General features: G+C 42.2%; 2 protein-coding genes across 4 annotated transcripts in view; one reads left to right on the forward strand and one right to left on the reverse strand.

The window, feature by feature from the left end:
* The window catches only part of IGF2BP3 (insulin like growth factor 2 mRNA binding protein 3), a 156,262-nt gene extending 145,278 nt beyond the window's left edge, over nucleotides 1-10,984 (forward strand). For 2 of the 3 annotated variants that reach the window (XM_025378423.1, XM_025378426.1), the window contains 5 exons: nucleotides 1,601-1,717; nucleotides 3,137-3,211; nucleotides 7,540-7,671; nucleotides 8,345-8,458; nucleotides 8,737-10,984. In XM_025378423.1, the coding sequence (XP_025234208.1) occupies nucleotides 1,601-1,717; nucleotides 3,137-3,211; nucleotides 7,540-7,671; nucleotides 8,345-8,458; nucleotides 8,737-8,835 (537 nt within the window). In that variant the 3' untranslated portion in view covers nucleotides 8,836-10,984. The remainder of the gene's footprint in view (nucleotides 1-1,600; nucleotides 1,718-3,136; nucleotides 3,212-7,539; nucleotides 7,672-8,344; nucleotides 8,459-8,736) is intronic. The other variant, XM_025378424.1, reaches the window with a different exon arrangement.
* A 310-nt stretch (nucleotides 10,985-11,294) lies between these two features.
* On the reverse strand, nucleotides 11,295-22,212 carry MALSU1 (mitochondrial assembly of ribosomal large subunit 1). Its single transcript, XM_025378427.1, has 4 exons — nucleotides 21,804-22,212; nucleotides 20,394-20,572; nucleotides 13,250-13,331; nucleotides 11,295-11,844 (listed from the first exon to the last, which is right to left on the reverse strand). Exons 1-4 carry the CDS (start codon nucleotides 22,057-22,059, stop codon nucleotides 11,657-11,659), a joined length of 705 nt encoding a protein of 234 aa, XP_025234212.1. The 5' UTR covers nucleotides 22,060-22,212; the 3' UTR covers nucleotides 11,295-11,656.
* Between the last annotated feature and the right edge of the window lie 327 nt (nucleotides 22,213-22,539).

The following is a 22,539-nucleotide window of genomic DNA, read 5'->3' on the forward strand; positions in this document are numbered from 1 at the left end:
GGCTGGAGTGCAGTGGCCGGATCTCAGCTCACTGCAAGCTCCGCCTCCCAGGTTTACGCCATTCTCCTGCCTCAGCCTCCCTATAGCTGGGACTACAGGCGCCCGCCACCTCGCCCGGCTATTTTTTTTTTTTTGTATTTTTTAGTAGAGACGGGGTTTCACTGTGTTAGCCAGGATGGTCTCGATCTCCTGACCTCGTGATCCGCCCGTCTCGGCCTCCCAAAGTGCTGGGATTACAGGCTTGAGCCACCGCGCCCGGCCAAACTATTTCTTGTAATATGTGTCTTGGAACCATCCTTGGAAGTGTTTTTCTTACTATATTGTTAGAAGGTAAACAAAGTGGAAAGTGCATAAATGATGTGCACTGCTTCTGCACTTTAGAACTGTTAGTTGACTGGTAACATTACTGAACCTTAAATTGGCCTTTTTAGGAGCCCAGTCACTGTGAACTCTTGAGTAAATGTGTCCTTTTTCCCTGCAAGGACTATTTGAAAAGAGACTCAGGAAGGGCACAACTGGCTTGAAGTGGGAAGTAGTGAAGGAATGAGGTACACAGATAAAATCCATTTATGAAGAACCTTTCAGGAGTTAGCCTTCAAAATATTTTCTAATTTCTTCATGTATAAAATGCAAAGGGGGCCGGGTGCAGTGGCTCATGCCTATAATCCCAGCACTTTGGGAGGCCAAGGCAGGTGGATCATTTGAGGTCAGGAGTTCAAGACCAGCCTGCCAACATGCTGAAACCCTCTCTCTACTAAAAATACAAAAAAAAAAAGGCCGGGTGTGGTGGCAAGTGCCTGTAATCTCAGCTACTCGGGAAGCTGAGGCAGGAGAATAGCTCGAACCCAGGAGATGGAGGTTGCAGTGAGCCGAGATTGTGCCATTGCACTCTAGTCTGGGCGACAAGAGTGAGACTCCATCTCAAAAAAAAAAAAAAAAAACAGCAAAGGCACAGATGGAAGGAATAAGGAATTCTGTGGGAAAGCATCTTATGGCATCTTACCACTAAAGTGAATTAGCTCTCTCCTAATCCTGTCCTGCACTTGGATGTCATAACTACTGAATGACAGTGGTAAGATTTCATACAATTTGGTCATATGTAACAAAATTCAGCTTTTCTCTAAAACTTCACTATGTATGTGTTTAAGGAGTGAAACCTACATAGATAAGGTGTGGAGCTGGCGTCCTTGAATGCTGTCATGTTTGATATGTAGCCCATAATTTCATTTACTTGTTAAGAATCTACCTTGAGAGTGGTAGGGGGATCTTACTTAATTTTTAATGCAACCATGTCCCTCTATTCTAATATGATTAAACTTTACAACATCTACATATCTTTTAAATCCATAACTCAGTGACATTTTAAAGTTTAAGGAAACCGTAGAGAAAAGTGAAATTTTAAATACCACTGTTTTCAGGATGACTATATGAGATCTTCTTGATCTATTGGGTAAGCTCTTGTCAACTTCTTGTGGTAGCTTTTCCTTAAACTTTCCTAGTATTCCTACTGCATGAGAAGGTGTCCATCCTAAAGCTAATGTTAACAAAAGCCTGATTTGTAGCAAATAAACATGCATGTCCTCGCTTTCTTTTCTAACAGCAATCAGAAACGGAGACTGTTCATCTCTTTATCCCGGCTCTATCAGTCGGTGCCATCATTGGCAAGCAGGGCCAGCACATCAAGCAGCTTTCTCGCTTTGCTGGAGCTTCAATTAAGGTACTCTTCTACCAGCTGTGGCTCTCTGGTTCTTTAAGTAAGTTACAGAAATATGAATCTTCTTGCCACTTTATAATTTGAATCGAATGTAGAAGACCCTATTAGGGTTACATAAGGATATGAAGAAAACCCCAAACAACAGTGGCTCACACCAAGGAGGCTAACTTCTGTGTGCAGAAAACACAGTCTGGAGGTGAGCATCAGGGCTGGGTGCTGACTCTGCCCCTCCAAGTCCTTGGACCTAAGTTCCTTCCAAGTCACCTTCCCCAGGTATGGCCTCAGTCCCTCATGGTTCCAGATGACACCATTCAGTGCTCCAAGAATCAGGTCTGTTGTCCAGATAGTAGGAGAGGAGAACACCATAAAGAGCTTTTTTCCTACGGAAGTTTCTTGTTAGCTGCTATGGGATAGTTCTACCTATATTCCATTGCCCAGAACTTGGCCAGATGAAGTTGAAGGGGCAAAATACAGGCTATGCACAGTCAGCTAAACATTTTGCAACTACAGCAGGTAACATATCAGAGGACAACTAATGGTGTCTGCCATAATAGATAACTGTGTGTTCTGAAGATTCTGTATTTTGATGCCTTATTTAAGGAAAATAAAGGTTGGCCAGGTGTGGTGGCACACACCTGTAATCCCAGCACTTTGGGAGGCCAAAGCAGGCAAATTGACCCCAGGAGTTGAAGACCAGACTGTGCAACATGGTGAGATCCCATCTCTACAAAAAAAAAATTTTTTTTTTTTAATTAGCCAGGCATGGTGGCACTCACCTGTAGTCCCAGCTACTTGGGAGGCTGAGGTGGGAGGAACACTTGAGCTTGGGTGGTTGAAGCTGCAGTGAGCTATGATCACACCACTGCACGCCAGCCTGGGCCACAGAGTAAGACCCTGCCTCAGACAAACAAAGGCATGTGGTGTGCAGTATCCTTGAAACTTAGGGTACAGAGACTCCTAGAGTATGTTGCATACACAGGAAGCCCAAGGAGCTCTGATGCAAGTGGGCCAAGGACCACACTTTGAGCACCACTGGTGCAGTGAACATGGACAATGGAGACAGACCCAGCTCTCCCTCTAGCTCTGTTAGCTGTGTGATCATCGTCCAGGTAACTCAACTTCTCCAGCCTTCCATCTCCACATTTGTGAAGTGGAGGTAATACTTCATCAGGATGTGGTGAGGATTAGCTGAGAGACTACATGTGGAGGTCTCCATTAGGGCCAGGCACAGAGTAAGTATATAGTATACAGCAGGAGGGCGGCCTAAATGGTGAACCCACAGGAATTGCTGCCTCTTCCTAATTTCCTTCACGAAGGCTTTAATTCTGCATTTCAGCCAATCACATGAAAATGTTAGGCTGGTTGGCCTAAGATGCTATCAGTGATACCTCAAAGTATCATAACTTGTTGGGTCTGTTACAGATTGCTCCAGCAGAAGCACCAGATGCTAAAGTGAGGATGGTGATTATCACTGGACCACCAGAGGCTCAGTTCAAGGTATGTGCTATGCCCACAGGTAACAAATGCACAAGTACTCCATAACCTGGCGTCTCCCTTAAATATGTCTGAATCTCAGAAGAGTCAATGGAAATTCTTACCTAAGAGCAGAGTAGAATCATACTCAAAATTATATTTCAAAATTAACCAAAAGTCTTTAATTTTGAGAGTTCTGTACCGGTTGCTGGGTTTACCTGTCTCTCAAAGGTGAATTTTGCTCAATGGCTTGTAATCCTATGCTAAGGTGAGACCTTAAAATTTACAAACCTGCCAGGTTAATATGCTTGGAAACTTGTTTTCAGATGTTTTCCCTCCTGTCCCTGAGATTCCCTAGCCTTGAATTAAAATGCCCCCTTTTTCCTCTTACCCTTGGATTATCTCTGTTAGACCCTGCCCATAGACTCTCTACAAATCTCTGTAATCCTTGGGATCTTAGAGGTAGGAATGGCAGGAGCTCTTGTAGCATTTGTCCTGGTATGAACCATTGCACGTTTATTGGAATTTGAGGTCTTCGGGGCTGCAGTGTGCCTTTCAATGTCTACTGAGAGGTGGTAGAGCAGGGACTTGGCAGCCAGGCTGCTAGTTCAAATCCTAGCTCTGCCATTTGCCTTGTATGACATTGGGCAAGTTACTTAACCTTTTTCTGTAAAACCAGGGATTAAGAGCACCTACATCCTATAGTAGTTTAAGGTTTACACAATATATGAAATGTTTAGAAAAGTGCCTAACACACGGGCAGCACAAAACTAGCATGCTGGGAGTATTCAGCAGACTATGGATGAATCAGACTAAGACCAGGCCAAATTCATGAATATATTCCTTTTAGTGTATGATTTCTCCCATAAAATTTAGTATGGGTGTCTTGTCTTAGAACATTTAGTGTCTGTGTAGTAAGAAGACAACTATTGAACCTTAAGCCATAGTTATTTTTTGTTTTTTTGGTTTTTTGGTTTTTTTGAGACAGAGTCTCACTCTGTTGCCCAGACTGGACTGCAGTGGCATGATCTCGGCTCACTGCAAACTCTGCCTTCTGGGTTCAAGCGATCCTCCTGCCTCAGCCTCCCCAGTAGCTGGGATTACAGGCATGTGCTGCCATGCCCGGCCAATTTATTTTTAGTAGAGATGGGGTTTCGCCATGTTGGCCACGCTGGTCTCAAACTCCTGACCTCAAGTGATCCACCCACTTTGGCCTCCCAAAGTGCTGGGATTACAGGAGTGAGCCACTGTGCTCCTGGCCAAGCCTTAGTTTTCTTAGCCTTAAAGTGTGACAGTAACTAGTAACAGTGCATATAGTTCTCTCCCCACCCCACCTTTCTCCCTTAAAAACAAACAAAAAATCACTTTCTTTGACTTATATTTTCTCTGGGGCATTTTTTCACTAAAAATCCAAAGCTGCGGGCCGGGCGCGGTGGCTCAAGCCTGTAATCCCAGCACTTTGGGAGGCCGAGACGGGCGGATCACGAGGTCAGGAGATTGAGACCAGCCTGGCTAACATGGTGAAACCCCGCCTCCACTAAAAAATACAAAGAACTAGCCGGGCAAGGTGGTGGGCACCTGTAGTCCCAGCTACTCGGAAGGCTGAGGCAGGAGAATGGCGTAAACCCAGGAGGCGGAGCTTGCAGTGAGCTGAGATCTGGCCACTGCACTCTAGCCTGGGCGACAGAGCGAGACTCCGTCTCAAAAAAACAAAACAAACAAACAAAAAAAACAAAAACAAATCCAAAACTGCTTTCACTTCATTTGTGGGAAGAATGGGAAATGAAGGAGGTGCTTTGAGCTGTGGGTGATTAGGTGAAGAAAGAAAATAATGCGAAGAAATGTATTCCTTCACAGCAGCCTTGTGATCCAGGCAGTTCAAATCTTAACTCAGAATTGTTGAAAACTGCTTCCTATCCCAAACCTTCAGGGTCACTTTTAGTTTGAAATCTTAAAAGATAAATACAAATGTATCTCTTCTTGGTGCTGCTTTTACTCTTGTAAGTGGAATTACTGTCCTGCAACTCCTATGATGCTTGTATAATAGGAACTTCAAAGTTCTTTCCCTGTATTCTCTAATAAAACTCATGTTTTATAGTTAACTTAAATGTTAACACTTAAGCCATAGTGGTTAAATTTCATTTATGTGATTGGTGACAATGCTAACTGAATGTTTTATTTTAGAGATCTAAGGAATGGTAAACCTCCTACCCCGTATTTTTTCTTACAAATTCAAGAGCTTCAGTTTTGGAGGATAGTGTACATATCCCTAGTGTGCTTTTGACTGTGTTAAGTAGTAGTAATATCTACATCATTGCCCTGAGGCGTTAAGGATCAATGGAATATAGGGTATTAAGACAAATTTTGTCTGTAATGCCCTAAAATGAGCTCAGTTTTCTGAAGCAGTGAACACGTGTTGGGTACTATTGTTTTTTGTGGTTTACCCTGGCAGTTTGTCAAACCAACTCTCGGGCTCCTTTCTCCTTTGCTGACTGATGGTTGTATGTAATAGGATATTTATATATAACTTCTAGTTGCATGCAGTAGGTGATAGGATGTATTGACTCTAAATATCAGAAGTCTCTTGGCCAGGTGCAGTGATCCACACCTGCTATCCCAGCACTTTGAGAGGCCTAGGTGGGTGGATCACTTGAGTGCAGGAGTTCAAGGCCAGCCTGGCCAACATGGCAAAACTCCATCTCTACTAAAAATACAAAAATTAGCTGGGCATGGTGGCGGGTGCCTGTAATCCCAGCTCCTTGGGAGGCTGAGGCAGGAGAGTCGCTTGAACCCAGGAGGCAGAGATTGCAGGGTGCTGAGATCACACCATGGCACTCCAGTCTGAGTGACAGAAAGAGACTCTGTCTCTTAAAAAAAAATTTTTTTTTAAAGCCAGGCACAGTCGCTCACACCTGTAATCCCAGCACTTTGGGAGGCCGAGGTGGGTGGATCACCTGAGGTCAGGAGTTCAAGACCAGCCTGGCCAACACGGTGAATCCCCGTCTCAACTAAAATAACAACAAAAAATTAGCTGGGTGTGGTGGCGGGCACCTGTAATCCCAGCTACTTTGGGAGGCTGAGGCAGGACAATCGCTTGAACCCGGGGGTGGGAGGTTGCAGTGAGCCAAAATCACACCATTACACTCCAACCTGGATGACAGGGCAAGGCTCTGTCTCAAAAAAGAAAAAAAAAAGTGTCTTTGTCTTGATGTTGTAGCCTTTTTAAAATATTCAAAGGAAAAACCACCCTTCTAAGAGTATGAAACACATTTAAATTGAAAACATTTTTCTCAGCAGATTTCTAACTGGCCCATGTAGACATGAGTTTGACTTTTAATGAGCCTGGCATAGCTGACTCTGCAGTTCTCAGTCTCTTTTGCTCAAAAAAAAATGTGACCAGGTGTGGTGGCGTGCACTGGTAATACCAACACTTTGGGAGGCCAAGGCAGGACTCTTGAGCCCAGGAGTTTGTGATGAACCTGGCAACATAGCAAGACCCCCATTTCTATAAAAATTAGTGGCACGGTGGCTCACGCCTGTAATTCTAGCACTTTGGGAGGCTGAGGTGGGCAGATCACTTGAGGTCAAGAGTTCGAGACCAGCCTGACCAACATGGTAAAACCCCATGCCTACTAAAAATGCAAAAATAATTAGCCGCGTGTGGTTGCGGGCACCTGTAATCCCACCGGGAGGGAGGGAGGCTGAGGCAGGAGAATTGCTTGAACCTGGAAGGCAGGGGTTGCAGTGAGCCAAGATCGTGCCACTGCACTCTAGCCTGGGCAACAAAGTAAGACTCCGTCTCAAAAGAAAAAAGCCAGGGGTGGTGTTGCATGCCTGTAGTCCCAGCTGCTACTCAGGAGGCTGAGGTGGGAGGATCGCTTGAGCCCAGGAGGTTGAAGCTGCAGTGAGCTATGATTACACCACTGCACTCCAGCCTGGACAACAGAAGGACCCCATCTCCAAAAAAAAAGGAAAGAAAAATGCAATTAATTTCTCATGGCCAGCATGAGAAGTTTTACCTATCACAATTTTAGTACAAATGGCCATTTGCCCACAAAAATTTATTTTTATTAGGCTATTAACTGCCTTTAACTATTTTCATCAGAAGAATATGGCTTATCCTTCTTCCACCAAGCATTCAGTTGCCTCTACTGTGATGGGTAGTAGTTATTGTCAACCTTTTAGGACTTCCTAACTGCTCTCTTCTATGTTATTTTCAATAATCTGTGAAATGTAGATGTGTCACTGCAAAGGGCTATCCCACTTGGATTTGGGATATCCCACTTTCGAGTTAACTGATCTTTTCCATTTCATACATGAATGACACTAATAGGATGTGTTTTAATCTGTAGGCTCAGGGAAGAATTTATGGAAAAATTAAAGAAGAAAACTTTGTTAGTCCTAAAGAAGAGGTGAAACTTGAAGCTCATATCAGAGTGCCATCCTTTGCTGCTGGCAGAGTTATTGGAAAAGGAGGCAAAACGGCAAGTACTTCAGCAAAACCTGTGCAGTGGTATGAAAGGGAAAGCGTTGAAAGGTACTTAGGAGTTCCAAGTCCCCGAATTTTGGCTAATTTATAAAAAGCAGGACCATCTTGACCAAGGTTTGGAGAAGACTGCCTTTTGTTTCCTGTCTGAGTGTTGGCGCCAGCTATTAGTGAAAGTAATGCATCTCTTTCAGATCACTTTGTGTGAGAGGATTGTCCTATATTTATAAAGAGCATTTAACGTTCTCTTGATAAAACTTTAGCTTTTTATTGAACAGACACTTAACAGGAATTTTAAGAATTTCATCTACAGCTCGTTACATCTATAATGGAAAAAAAGCAAACTGTTTCTAGTTTCTAATACATATAACTTATAAGTGGGTTTCAAAGCTATTTATAATTTTGAAGTGACTGAGTACACACACTTTGGAATCAGACTCAGGATTTGAATCTAGTTTTGCCATTCACTTGTGTAACTGGACAAATCAATTTCTTTGGATGAGGCTTAATCATCTTGAAATGGGGATAATTCTAATAACCTCATGGAATTACTAGTGGACTAAATGAAATTTGTAAAGCCATACATAGCTCAGTGTCTGGCACACAGTAAGTGCTCAGGAAGGAAGCTTTTAAAACTGCCACTTAATGTGATTTATATTTATCTCTTTCAGGTGAATGAACTTCAGAATTTGTCAAGTGCAGAAGTTGTTGTCCCTCGTGACCAGACACCTGATGAGAATGACCAAGTGGTTGTCAAAATAACTGGTCACTTCTATGCTTGCCAGGCAAGTGGGCTCTAAAATGGATAAGCTTTTGTATCTTTCTCAATTGGAAGCGATTTTCCCACAGGTGCTCCTACCTGATAGAATTAGTTAAGATTGTTTGATGATTAAGACTCTTCATCTCCCTTTTAGCAGGTGATTTCAGAGACTACTAGCAAACTGACTAGTATGTATCTTTAATCATCAAGTGGATTTCTATTTGAAATTGTTGAAATGAGGGGTTACAATAACTTTTAGTAGCTTTTGATCAAGTAGAATTTCAAAGCTCTGTCCTTTTCCAGGTTGCCCAGAGAAAAATTCAGGAAATTCTGACTCAGGTAAAGCAGCACCAACAACAGAAGGCTCTGCAAAGTGGACCACCTCAGTCAAGACGGAAGTAAAGGCTCAGGAAACAGCCCACCACAGAGGCAGATGCCAAACCAAAGACAGATTGCTTAACCAACAGACGGGCGCTGACCCCCTATCCAGAATCACATGCACAAGTTTTTACCTAGCCAGTTGTTTCTGAGGACCAGGCAACTTTTGAACTCCTGTCTCTGTGAGAATGTATACTTTATGCTCTCTGAAATGTATGACACCCAGCTTTAAAACAAACAAACAAAAAAGGGTAGGGGAGGGAGGGAAAGAGAAGAGCTCTATGCACTTCCCTTTGTTGTAGTCTCACAGTATAACAGATATTCTAATTATTCTTAATATTCCCCCATAATGCCAGAAATTGGCTTAATGATGCTTTCACTAAATTCATCAAACAGATTGCTCCTAAATCCAATTGTTACAATTGGATCAGAATAATTATCACAGGAACTTAAATGTTAAGCCATTAGCATAGAAAAACTGTTCTCAGTTTTATTTTTACCTAACACTAACATGAGTAACCTAAGGGAAGTGCTGAATGGTGTTGGCAGGGGTATTAAATGTGCATTTTTACTCAACTACCTCAGGTATTCAATAATACAACGAAAAGCAAAATTGTTCCTTTTTTTTGAAAATTTTATATACTTTATAATGATAGAAGTCCAACCGTTTTTTAAAAAATAAATTTAAAATTTAACAGCAATCAGCTAACAGGCAAATTAAGAATTTTACTTCTGGCTGGTGACAGTAAAGCTGGAAAATTAATTTCAGGGTTTTTTGAGGCTTTTGACACAGTTATTAGGTAAAAAAATAAAATGTTCAAAGATACGGAGCAGTGCCTAATATCTGGAGAGCAGCACTACCATTTATTCTTTCATTTATAGTTGAGAAAGTTTTTGATGGTACTAACAAAGTGGTGGCAGGAGGTTTTGGAACGGCTGGTTTAAATGGCTTCAGGAGACTTCAGTTTTTTGTTTAGCTACATGATTGAATGCATAATAAATGCTTTGTGCTTTTGACTATCAATACCTAAAGAAAGTGCATCAATGAAGAGATGCAGGACTTTCAACTAGTTGGCAAAAAGCAAGCTTTAGCTTGTCTTACAGGATGCTTAGTTTGCCAGTACACTTCAGACCAATGGGACAGTCATAGATGGTGTGACAGTGTTTAAAGGCAACAAAAGGCTACATTTCCATGCAGCCAGCACTGTCATGAGCCTCACTAGTATTTTGAAGATTTTTAAGCACTGATAAATTTAAAAAAAAAAATTAGACTCCACCTAAAGTAGTACATAAGTATAGCAGGACTTCTGTATACTCTGCAATCAGTTCTTTGGGAAAAAAAAAAAAAGTCAAAAGAGAGAGAATAAAAGTTTTTGGGATATAATTTGAATGACTGTGAAAACATATGACCTTTGATACCGAACTCATTTGCTCACTCCTTAGCTTGACAGCAAAGTCCAGTGTGTACAATTATGTTGGGTGTGGGTGGTCTCCAAGGCCACGCTGCTCTCTGAATTGATTTTGAGTTTTGTTTGTAAGATGATCACAGTCATACTACACTGATCTAAAGGATATATATATATCCCTTTAAAAAAAATCACTGCCTCATTCTTATTTCAAGATGAATTTCTATACGGACTGTTTTTCTGAAGATCGTATCAACTAGACATTTTGAAAATGATTTAAAATGTTTTCCTTAATGTTCTCACAAAACAAGTTTCTTTTGTAGTTTTAACCAAAAAAGTGCCCTTTTTGTCACTGGATTCTCCTAGCATTCATAATTTTTTTTCATACAATGAATTAAAATTGCTAAAATCATGGACTGGCTTTCTGGTTGGATTTCAGGTGAGATGTGTTTAAGGCCAGAGCTTTTCTCATATTTTTTTCCCCCAATATTTGATTTTTAATCAATATACACATAGGTGCTGCATTTATATCTGCTGGTTTAAATTCTGTCATATTTCACTTCTAGCCTTTTAGTATGGCAAATCGTATTTTACTTTTACTTAAGCATTTGTAATTTGGAGTATCTGGTACTAGCTAAGAAATAATTCTATAATTGAGTTTTGTACTCACCATATATGGATCATTCCTCATGTATAATGTGCCCCAAATGCAGCTTCATTTTCCAGGTATCTTGACGCAGAATAAAGTTTTTCATCATTTAGGTGCAGTTTGTTGTGTAGTACATTTTATTTTTGGTTTTCAATTGTATGTGAACATTCTGAATTTGAGTTTTTCAAACTCTATAGACAGATTTCTGTTATACCATGTCCAGCCATGGTACTTAATGTGAACCTTGATAATACTCTTGCATATGTTAAGAACTAGAGCTTTCAGAGTTTTTCCTAACACTTTGTTTACTTTCTTTTGTTACTGGAGTATTGTGGAAGGGTTACAGAAGTCCTCCTAGAAGAATATTATCACCTCAAAGAAAAAGTATAAAAATAGGACCAGTGGGCTGGTGGTACATTTTATGTTACTTTTTAAAATTTTTGCCATTCCATTAAACAGGGTTAAGATTTACATTTAAGCTAAATTAATAAAAATCTGAGCAGAGAACTCAATCACAGGAGCCAGTGCTAACTCACTCCAGGAAATTCTGATGACATTTCTAGGATAAAGGCAGTGTGTCATAAGTTTTGGGTAGAGTGTACTGATTTTTGGTTGCAGGTATTAGCCCACTTATCTACAGTCTCTGCATGTCAGTTAGCAGGAGTGCCCATGAAGTAGACAAGCCTTGTCCTAAGAGCAGCCTAACCAAGGAGGCGGGCTTTAGGAGCTGTACTTTCCAATAAGTGACTCAATCCAAATCTGAAATGACTAAAGCAGTGCATAAAATATTTTATTCACATTTGAACTCCACTGGAGTCACAGATGAAGCATCATCTTCTATTCCAAGAATGAAGTCTTCAGGTACTGTCTCAGGTGCTATCTGAGCTAACTGGTCATCATAAGAACGTAGGGTCCATAATTTCTCTAATTCATAGATTTCTCTGGTTTCTGGAAGCATCAAATGAATCACCATGCTGCCTATCAGGGACAGACAAGAGATACAATGAAGGAATAGTTAATTTGCTTTTATTTCTTACCTTACAACACACACTGGCTAGTATAACTCTAGGAATAAAGCAGTGGTTCGCAAGTGTGGTTCCCAGATTAGCATCACTGTGGACCCCATTCCGGTAAAAATACCACAGAAATGATGCTATGCCTTTCTCAGCGTGCCTTATAGGAGGGATATGTCAATATATAACATTGCTGGTGATAGTAACTTTATCAAAGAGACTAAAGGTGGTCAGGTTTCTCTTTGGTGACAATTCTCCATGGGTAACACACTTACGCACATCTTTTGTGCAAAACACTGCATTTTGTTCTGACTATCCATGAATGTTTTGTATTGTGAATATTCTTAACAGAAAGATACTGCCTCCCTCCAGGGCAAAGGGCAGCTTTGCTTACAACAGCATTTCTCAATTGGGTAATACTGGTAATGTTTAGAGTCATTTTTTTTATTGTCACAATTGGAAAGGAGGATACTGCTAAACATCCTACCGTTGCACAAGAGACACCCCACCCCACGTGCAAAATGACCTGGTCCAAAGCACTTAATAGCGACAAAAGTGAGAAACCATCAGAGCAAAGGCAGCCCTGCTTCTTGCCAGTTACAAAAAGGCCAAGACACCCTCATCTGAGTTCCTGTTTTACAACTGTGTATGCTGGTGTCATCTGGCCCACGTTGCCCTATGGAATCCAGAACTCAGGAAACCAGTGCAAAATGGATGCTGGCTACTGCTGTAATAAACTGTCCTTTGTCTCTAACCCTCTAACAGTCTTGGCTTTTACCAGTATCCATGAAAACTGGCGGGACAACTTATTAGCTTACCAGTAGAATAAAATCTCAAGATTCCTCAGTTCTTGACATACAGCTATGTTTTCCCCTTTGTAAATAGTATCTTGTTGGGAGGTGCTTTGAAACTATGTACACATTAATACCCAAAGTTGTTAGACCTTTTCAAAATTCTAGTCCTCTGCTCTTGTCCTTTCTTGTGCCTGGAATAACCTCATCCTCATCTATGCACCCCAGCCCCCAAACCTTCCTCTACCACTACTAAGGAATCTCTCCCGCCTCTACTATGTTACTCTGTTGTCCACCACCTTCCTGATCTGTATAGCTAGTAGATACACACCATGTAGTATATATCTTCCTCCAGGTGCGCATTACCTAGGGTACTTTGGCTTGGTTAGGTGAAAATTCTACATGTGAATAAGACCACCTGGATTATAACTAAAAAAGCTTTTGTTACCTTAAACACACTTCAAAAATCTTACCTGGGAATACATTCATCAATTTGATCTCAATCCTTTTGCAACTGAAAACAACTCAAGATTAGTGTAGTACCATCAGTTACCTGTAAAATACGCCAGAGTAACTTACCAAAATCCACGCACATCCAGTCATCAGTGTCCTTCCCTTCAATCTTAACATGAGGGTCGTGTTTACATTTCAGGTGTTTGTACTGCAAAAAGCCACATGGTTTATTAAAGGAAGAGGAGAAGGGGGAAGCCTGTTCTTGCTGAAGGTCTGTTGGTTTTTGTTTGTTTGTTTTTAATCTTACCCATTTCTCATTGCTATACTTTGCCCTGTGATGAATAACTTAGGGAAACTATTTCTCCCTCTAAATCTTATCCACTTTCACCTCTCCCCTGAATTCTCCTGCCCCAGCCCTTCTGAGAGTGCCTCTGAGGCTGAAAAAGCTCAGTCGGCATGTGGTACCCACCTACATCCATCACTTGTGTTCCTCCCAGCTTCCCTTCACCTTTAGGGACTGCAGATACTACCTTCTGTTTATAAAGCCAGGTTGTCTCAGTGCCACTGATTTCACCTCATCTGCCTTCATGACATGTTAATGGAACCCTGTCATCCTATAAATGTGTTCAGTTATTTTGTTAAGACAGATATACTAATATCAAACAAGATGGCCATTAAGTAAAAACTGTTAAAAGAGACAAAGGACATCTCATATCACCCCAAAATCAAAGGAAACGATAATTAGGGCAGGAAAAAGACAAAATCAATGAAACTAGGATTTGGTTCTTAGAATGACTAAGAAAAAAGACAACTAAAATCTGAAATGAAAGAGGTGACACTACTGATTTTAGAGAAATAGGATTGTAAGAGTACTATGAGCAACTGTACACCAAACAACTGGGTAACCTAGATGAAACAGCAAAATTTCTAGAAACACACAACCTACCGACTGAATCACGAAGAAATACAAAGTTTCAATAGACCGTTAACTAGTTATGGGGATTGGATCAGTAATCAAAAATCTGTCAGCAATAGTCCTAGACCAGACAGCTTCCCTGGCGAGTTTTACCAAATATTCAAACCAGAATGCAATACTCAAATTCTCCCCAAAAAATGGAAGAGCAGGGAACACTTCCTAACTCATTCCATAAGACCAATACCCCGATGAACATTTGATGCAAAAATTCTCAACAAAATACTAGCAAACCAAATTCAGTACCATATTAAAAGGAGTATAGACCATGACCAAGTGGGATTTATCCCTGGAATGCAGGGTGGTTCAACATATAAGAACGGATCAATGCAATAATACCACATTAATAGAATGAAGAAAAAATCTATATGATAATCTGAACTGATGCAGAAAAAGCATTTAACAAAATTCAGTACCTTATGACAATAAAGCACTCAACAAAGTAGGCATAAAAGGAAATTACTTCAACATCATAAAGGCCATGTAACAAAAGCACACAGCTAATATATTCAGTGACGAGACTGAAAGCTTTCCTGTAAGACCAGGAATAAAACTAAGTATGCCTGCTTTTCCTACTTCTATTCAACACAGTATTGGAAGTTCTAGTCGGAGCAATTCGTCAAGGAAAAAAAAAAGGGTTCCAAATTGGAAAGGAAGAAGTAAAATCATCTCTGAAGACAATACAACTTCACATGTAGAAAAGCCCAAAGATTCCACAAAAAAAGCCCAGTTAGGACTACTAAACAAATTCAGCACACAAAAATCCATCGTATTTCTATACAGTAACAATGAGCAACCTGAAAATAAAGTTTTTAAAATTCCATTTATAACAGACTAATCCTTTTTTTTAATTGAGACATTCTTGTTTTGAGTTTTGCTCTTGTTGCCCAGGCTGCAGTACAATGGCGCAATCTCAGCTCACAGTAACCTCCGCCTCCCGAGTTCAAGCGATTCTCCTGCCTCGGCCTCCCAAGTAGCCAGGATTATAGGCATGTACCACCACGCCCGACTAATTTTATGTTTTTAGTAGAGATGAGGTTTCTCCATGTTGGTCAGGCTGGTCTCGAACTCCTGACCTCAGGTGATCCGCCTGCTTCGGCCTCCCAAAGTGCTGTGATTACAGACATAAGCCACCGTACCCAGCCTAGCAGAATAATCTTAACCACAGGAGCAAAAGACTTGTACATTGAAGACTACAAAACACTGCTGAAAGAACTTAAAAGATGCCAGTAAATGGAAAAATACTTCATATTCATGGATGGGAAGACAATACTGTAAAGATGCCAATACTACCCAATGCAGTCCACAGATTCAATGCAATCTATATCAAGATCACAATATTTTTTGAAGAAACAGAAAAATCCAACCTAAAATTTATATGGGTCCAGGCATGGTGGCTAACACCTGTAATCCCAGCACTTTGGGAGGCCAAGGCAGGAGAATTGCTTGAATCTATGAGCCAAGATTGTGCCACTCTACCACAGCCCGGGTAACATAAGCGAAACTCCATCTCAAAAAAAAATTATATGGACTCTCAAGGAACCCCAAATAGCCAAAACAATCTTGTAAAAGAAACAAAGTTGGAGTCTCGTATTTCTTGATTTCAAAACTTAGAACAAAGCTATAGTAAACAAAACAGTCTGAAACTAGCAAAAAGACAGACGTGCAGACTGATGAAACAGAATACAGAGCCCAGAAATAAACCCTTGTGCATATGGTCAAATGATTTTCAACAAGGGAGCCAAGACCATTCAATGCACAAAGGACAGTCCTTCCAACAAAGGGTGCTGAGGAAATGGGTCCACATGGAAAACCTTACCGTCCACAAAAACTAACTCGAAATGGGTTAAATATCTAAACAGGAGTCCTAAAACTATAAAACTCTTAGAAGAAAATGGGGAAAACATGATACTGGTTTGGCAATTATTTACTGGATATAATACCAAAGACACAGGCAACAGAAGAAAAAAGAAATTGGACTTCACCAAAATTAAATACTTTTGTGCATCAAAGGACACTGTAAAAAGAGTAAAAAGGCAACCCACAGAATGGCAGAAAACATCTGCAAGTCACATATTTGATAAAGGATTAATACCCAGAATATACAGAGAGCTCCTACAACTCAACAACAAAACAACAACCAACCTGATTTTAAAATGGGCAGAGAATCTGGGCAATATAGTGAGACCCTGTCTCTACAAAAAAAAATTAGCTGGGCATTGTGGAGTAACTCCTACCATTCTACTTTCTGTCTCTATGAATTTGACGACGACTACTCCTCTAGTCCTAACAACTTGGGAGGCTGAGGTGAGAGGATCACTTGAGCCCAGAAGTTCCAGGCTGCAGTGAGCTATGACCACACCACTGCCCTGAAGCCTGGGCAACAAAGTGAGACACTGTCTCTTTAAAACAAACAAAAAAGCAAAGGACTTTGAAGGTTCTTCAAAGAACATATACAAATGGGCAATACGCAAAAGAAAATATGCTCAACATCACTAATCCTTAGGAAAATACAAATAAAAACCACAATGAGATTTCACTTCATGCCCATTAGGATGGCTATTACCAAAACCAGAAAATAAGTGTTGGTGAGGATGTGAAGACTGGAAACTGCACTGCTAGAGGAAATGTAAAGTGGTGTAGCCACTATGAAAGAATACAGGAGCTCCTCAAAAAATTAAAAACATTCAGCTTTGTGCTAGGCTGGTAAATAGAAAAAACAAAAATTAAAAACAGAATCACTATATGATCCAGCAATCCCATTTTTTTGCACATACCCCAAAGCATTAAAAGCAAGGACATAAACAATTTTTTTTTTTTTTTTTTTTTGAGACTGAGTTTTGCTCTTGTCACCCAGGCTGGAGAGCAGCAGCACGATCTTGGCTCACTGCAACCTCCACCTCCCAGGTTCAAGCAATTCTCCTGCCTCAGTCTCCCAAGTAGCTGGGATTACCGGCACCCTCCACCATACCCAGCTAATTATTATATTTTTAATAGAGACAGGGTTTCACCATTTTGGCCAGGCTGGTCTTGAATTCCTAACCTCAGGTGATCTACCTGCCTTGGCCTCCCAAAGTGCTGGGATTACAGGCATGAGCCCAGCCTTTTTGTTTGTTTGGTTTTTTTTTTTGTTTTTTTGAGACAGCGTCTTGCTCTGTCACCCAGGGTGGAGTGCAGCAGTACAATCTCGGCTCACTGCAGCCTCGACCTCCTGGGCTCAAACAATCCTCCACCTCAGCATCCCGAGTAGCTGGGACTACATGCACACACCACCAAGCCCGGTCAATTTTTTATTTTATTTTTTATCTTTTTTGTAGAGATGGGGTTTCACCGTGTTGCCCAGGCTGGTTTCAAACTTCTGAGCTCAAGCAATCCACCCTCCTTGGCCTCTCAAAATGCTGGGATTACAGGCATGAGCCACTGCGCCCAGCCTCATGAACAGTATTTCTATACACATATTTGTACCAGCATTATTCACAATAGCCAAAAGGTGGAGGCAATCTAAGTGTCCATCAATGGATAAAAGGATAAACGAAATGTGGTATATACACAAGACAGAGTATTATTCAGCCTTAAGAAAGAAGGAAATTCTGGCACATGTTGCTACATGGATGAACCCTGAAGACATTATGTTAAGTCAGATAAGTCAGTCACAAATGTATGATTCTACTCTTATGAGATACTGAAAAGTAGTCAAATTCATAGAGACAGGCAGTAGAATGGTAGCTGCCTAGGGAAGGGGAAATGGGGAGTTATTGTTTAATGAGTTCAGTGTTTCGGTTTTGCAAGATGAAAAAAGTTCTAGAGATGGATGGTGGTAATGATTGCACATCAATGTGAAGGTACTTAAAGCTACTGAACAACACATTTTAAAATTACTAAATGGGCGGGGCACAGTGGCTCACGCCTGTAATCCCAGCACTTTGGGAAGCTGAGGTGGGTGGATCACAAGGTCAGGAGTTGGAGACCAGCCTGACCAACATGGTGAAACCCCATCTCTACTAAAAATAGAAAAATCAGCCGAGCGTGGTGGCGGGTGCCTATAATCCCATCTACTCAGGAGGGTTAGGCCAGAGAATCACTGGAATCCGGAAGGTGGAGTTTGCAGTGAGCCGAGATCGAGCAACTGCACTCCAGCCTGGGTGACAAAGCGAGACTCCACTCCAGCCTGGGTGACAGAGTGAGACTCTGTTTCAAAAATAAAAATAAAAAAGATTCAACGGTAGGTTTTACGTTATATATATTTTACCACAAACAACAAAACTTTCTTGCCTTTGCATTTCTCTCCTCATCTAAAATCTTTGTAAAGGTAATTTCTATCTATCTCTTTCACAGAAGCTTCTCTGTAAAACCTCCCATTCTTTTTACATCCCCAAGTCCAGTGGTCACTAAGTCTTCTTACTCCATCCCACCATTACATCTGATAGGGACCCTAGTATGCTGTCTTTATATCTCTTCTTTATGCTTTCCTAGTTCTCTTCCTCTCTCTCCAGTTACCCCGTTTTTGGCATCTTCTTCTGCTCTGTCATGTTGCACCAGGGTTTTGTGTACAGCCCCCACCTTTTTATTTTACAACCGTTCTCTATACAATCTCGGCTACTCTTTTGGTCTTAACTGCCTCCTCTATGACCAATTCTCAACAGACTAAGAAAGGTATGATGGCCCTGTGGAATGGTACCAGAGTCAGCTGGAGGCTTCCAAGTAGTTTCTTCCTCATTCTGATTCATATTCAGTGCAAATGGAAAACAATCCCCCTTTCTTTCCTCAACTAGACCTGTAAGGGCAAGGACTACAGATCTTTTTTGTTCTTACCTTCCCAATACCCCATGCTTGGGAACAGTGCTTGGGAACACTGGGCATGCTGAAATATTTGAATTAAACTCCAGGCCAGCACTGTCCAATAGAACATTTTACAATTATGAAAATGCTTTATGGCCGTCCCATATGATAGTCATTAGCCACATGTGGCTATTGAGCATCTGAAATATAGTTAATATAACTGAATTTATATTTTATTTATTTTTTTTGAGACAGAGTCTCGCTCTGTCACCAGGCTGGAGAGAAGTGATGCGATCTCGGCTCACTGCAACCTCCGCCTCCCGGGTTCATGATTCTCCTGCCTCAGCCTCCGGAGTAGCTAGGATTACAGGCACACGCCACCACACCCAGCTAATTTTTGTATTTTTAGTAGAGACAGCGTTTCACCATGTTGGCCAGGATGTTCTTGATCTCTTGACCTGGTGATCCACCCGCCTCAGCCTCCCAAAGTGCTGGGATTACAGGCGTGAGCCACCACGCCTGGCTGAATTTATATTCTAATTTATAATTAAATAGGCACATGTGGCTAGTGGCTACCGCAATGGATACTGCCTCTAGAACTCCCTCTGGTTATACTGTCTTCTAGCTTGCCTCGGGTTATAAAATATTATCTTCCGGCTGGGCGCAGTGGCTCATGCCAGTAATCCTAGCACTTCAGGAAGCCAAGGCAGGCGGATCCCCTGAGGTCGGGAGTTCGAGACCAGCCAGGCCAACATGGAGAAACCCATCTCCACTAAAAATACAAAATTAGCTGGGCGTGGTGGCACATGCCTGTAATCCCAGCTACTCGGGAGGATGAGGCAGGAGAATCGCTTGAACCCTGGAGGCAGAGGTTGCCGTGAACCGAGATCGCGCCATTGCACTCCAGCCTGGGCAACAAGAGCAAAACTCCATCTCAACTAAAAAAAAAAAAAATCTTCCTTGCGGTCACAAGAGAAAAGAATCAGGAATATCCTAACTCAACAGGGCTGGATATTTGTTCCCATACCTTTCACTATCAAAGAACATAAAATGAATTCATGCAAATTCTGAAAATGTGGGCTTCTTCTGTAACTTTGTATGATGGGTTTACTCTCTCTTTTTTTTTTTTTTTTTTTTTTTTTTGGGACAGGGTGTTCTCCTTTCGCCCAGGCTGGAGTGCAGTGGCCGGATCTCAGCTCACTGCAAGCTCCGCCTCCTGGGTTTACGCCATTCTCCTGCCTCAGCCTCCCGAGTAGCTGGGACTACAGGCGCCTGCCACCTCGCCCGGCTAAGTTTTTGTATTTTTAGTAGAGACGGGGTTTCACTGTGTTAGCCAGGATGGTCTCGATCTCCTGACCTCGTGATCCGCCCGTCTCGGCCTCCCAAAGTGCTGGGATTACAGGCTTGAGCCACCGCGCCCGGCCGATGGGTTTACTCTCTAAGTGTTGCTCCTTGGCCTGATGCACTGTCACTATCCCACTCAGTTAATGGTCCAAAAGAGAAAAGAAAGCATCCTACCATTTTCACAATGTAGAAGGCCATGGCATGTAAGTGTCGGGTAGAAGTTCCACTACCAATCACAAAGTAATCTGTGTATCTCATTTCTGGAGGAACCTGGATCACACAAATGTCTCTCGCATTTTCTTGCCTCAGAAGTGAAACCATTATATCGATGTCAAACTTGGGACCAGTATGATCTGAAATGCACAAATAGTTGTTTGTATCAGGACGGCCAAGCAGATAGACCTGTATGCACCCAGAGATGCCGGCAGCTGACTGTTCCTCCATGAGGGTGTTTAGGTCCAAAGTGTTTTTACAGACAGCAAGGCAAAGGCCTCCTGGAAGCTCAACCTAGACAGCAGTATCATAGCACTGCTCAACTTTTATGGTCAGTGCTCAGATTACGCAGAGCCACTATACATCCTTCACCATTAACCATATGCAAGTATAACCAGACATCAGTGACAAATGACTTTCTATTCACTAATACTTAAAAGGAGCAATACACCACAAACACAGAAATGCTATACAAAGAAAAACAGTGCCACAATTGGGTAGGAGGTGATATCCTGGAGCATATTACATTGAATCTCAGTCATAACGTGTCACAGAATTGTGAGCTGGAAGGGCTCTTAGATATACCTGGTCCACAATCTTCAATTGCGAGATGAAGAAACCGAGGCCTAGCAGAATTACTGTGGCCTAAGGTCAGTCACTGAAAAAGCTACATTTTTAAGTAATTATTATTCTGAACCTTTAAGTTTTCATATAAAGCCACTGGGTTATTAACAACTGTTACCTGTGAAAATCTAATTTTTTTTCCCGTAAAGATTTAGATACTCTGATCTTCAGCTTGGAGTATTACAGGCTGTAAATTTAAAGCTCGCCCAAGTTCTAAAGCCGACTCCAAAGGACCTAGTAGCTAAGTCCACTAAGGCCTCTCCCTCTCATACTCTACATTCTTAGATGTAATCTGTTTATCATTCTTAAGTTTCTAAAAACGTCAGCAATAACTAGAGGATATTAACTTGGACCCATCTAATACTGGTGCTTCCTACGCACCCCTTCGCACCCAGACCCTAGAGCTCCTCAGAATCCTCAAGCCCCAACAGTCCCCACAAACCCATTTTCCAGGATCCTAGGAACAGAGTGAAAGGAGGTGAGGACGGTAAGACTGTGATGCCAAGGGTGGGAGGTGGCCGTCCGGGAGGCTGCGATTTTGCAGTTCATCTCTTGCCCTCAGTTTCTTCACTGTGAAAAGGGAAAGTTGGCGCCAACAATCTTTGAAGTCCCTACCAGCTCTGGATGTGCAGGAGCTTTGTGACTCCAAGAGAAATGCACAAAGAGGGGAACCCAGAGCCACCTTGGCTGAGACCTGACTACAGACTGCCCGGAGAAGGTCGCCTTCGTTCTCCTCCACGCCCGTACCTGCCGCGTCCGATTCTGGGCGTCCCTCGTCGACCGTCTTCTCCGCCCGCTCCTCCAGGCCAGGCTCGCTGTGCAGGCCGCGGACAAAGTTTGGGGTCTGGCAAGCCCGGCAGAACGCTGCTCCTACGGGAAGCCGCTGCATGGCCAGCAGCTGAAGCCCGGGCTCAGCTCCAACCGCGCACCCCGCCACCGAAGAAACCGCCCTGCGCCACATTAGTGGCGCGAGCAGCCGCGCCACACACCCGCTCAGCCCCATGGCAGTAGCCTCACGTCGGCGTCGCTGGTGGGTGGCCCTTCAGGGAGCCCGGCCTGGAAATTCTACGTCGATGCGTGGGCGGAGTCAAGGCCTGAAGGACGGGCCATGGGCGGAGTCTGGAGCTGGCGAAGACGGCAGTGACCCGGAAGAGCTACTTAGGGATTAAGGCGTGCAGGAATAAAGAACTGGTGTTGCTTGCCCAGCTTGCTTTACCTTGTGTCGCAGTGGCGCACTACGTTGTCACTTTTTTGGACTCTGTCCACTAAGCCTCATAAAGGCAATAATTTTTGTTTCATTTTTAACTGTTCTCTCCACAGCACCTAAAACAGTTCCTGGTACTAAATGTCCAGAAGTTGCTGTTAATCTGATTAGGCTGGGATTAGGACATATAATGTACCCTCTCTCATTACTAAAAAAATATTCAAGATTCGCTTGCAAATTTGAAATCCCACGAGGAAAGTCTGTTACCCTGGGCTAGAG

This window comes from Theropithecus gelada, chromosome 3 (assembly GCF_003255815.1).
Source record: "Theropithecus gelada isolate Dixy chromosome 3, Tgel_1.0, whole genome shotgun sequence".
Classification (NCBI taxonomy): domain Eukaryota; kingdom Metazoa; phylum Chordata; class Mammalia; order Primates; family Cercopithecidae; genus Theropithecus; species Theropithecus gelada.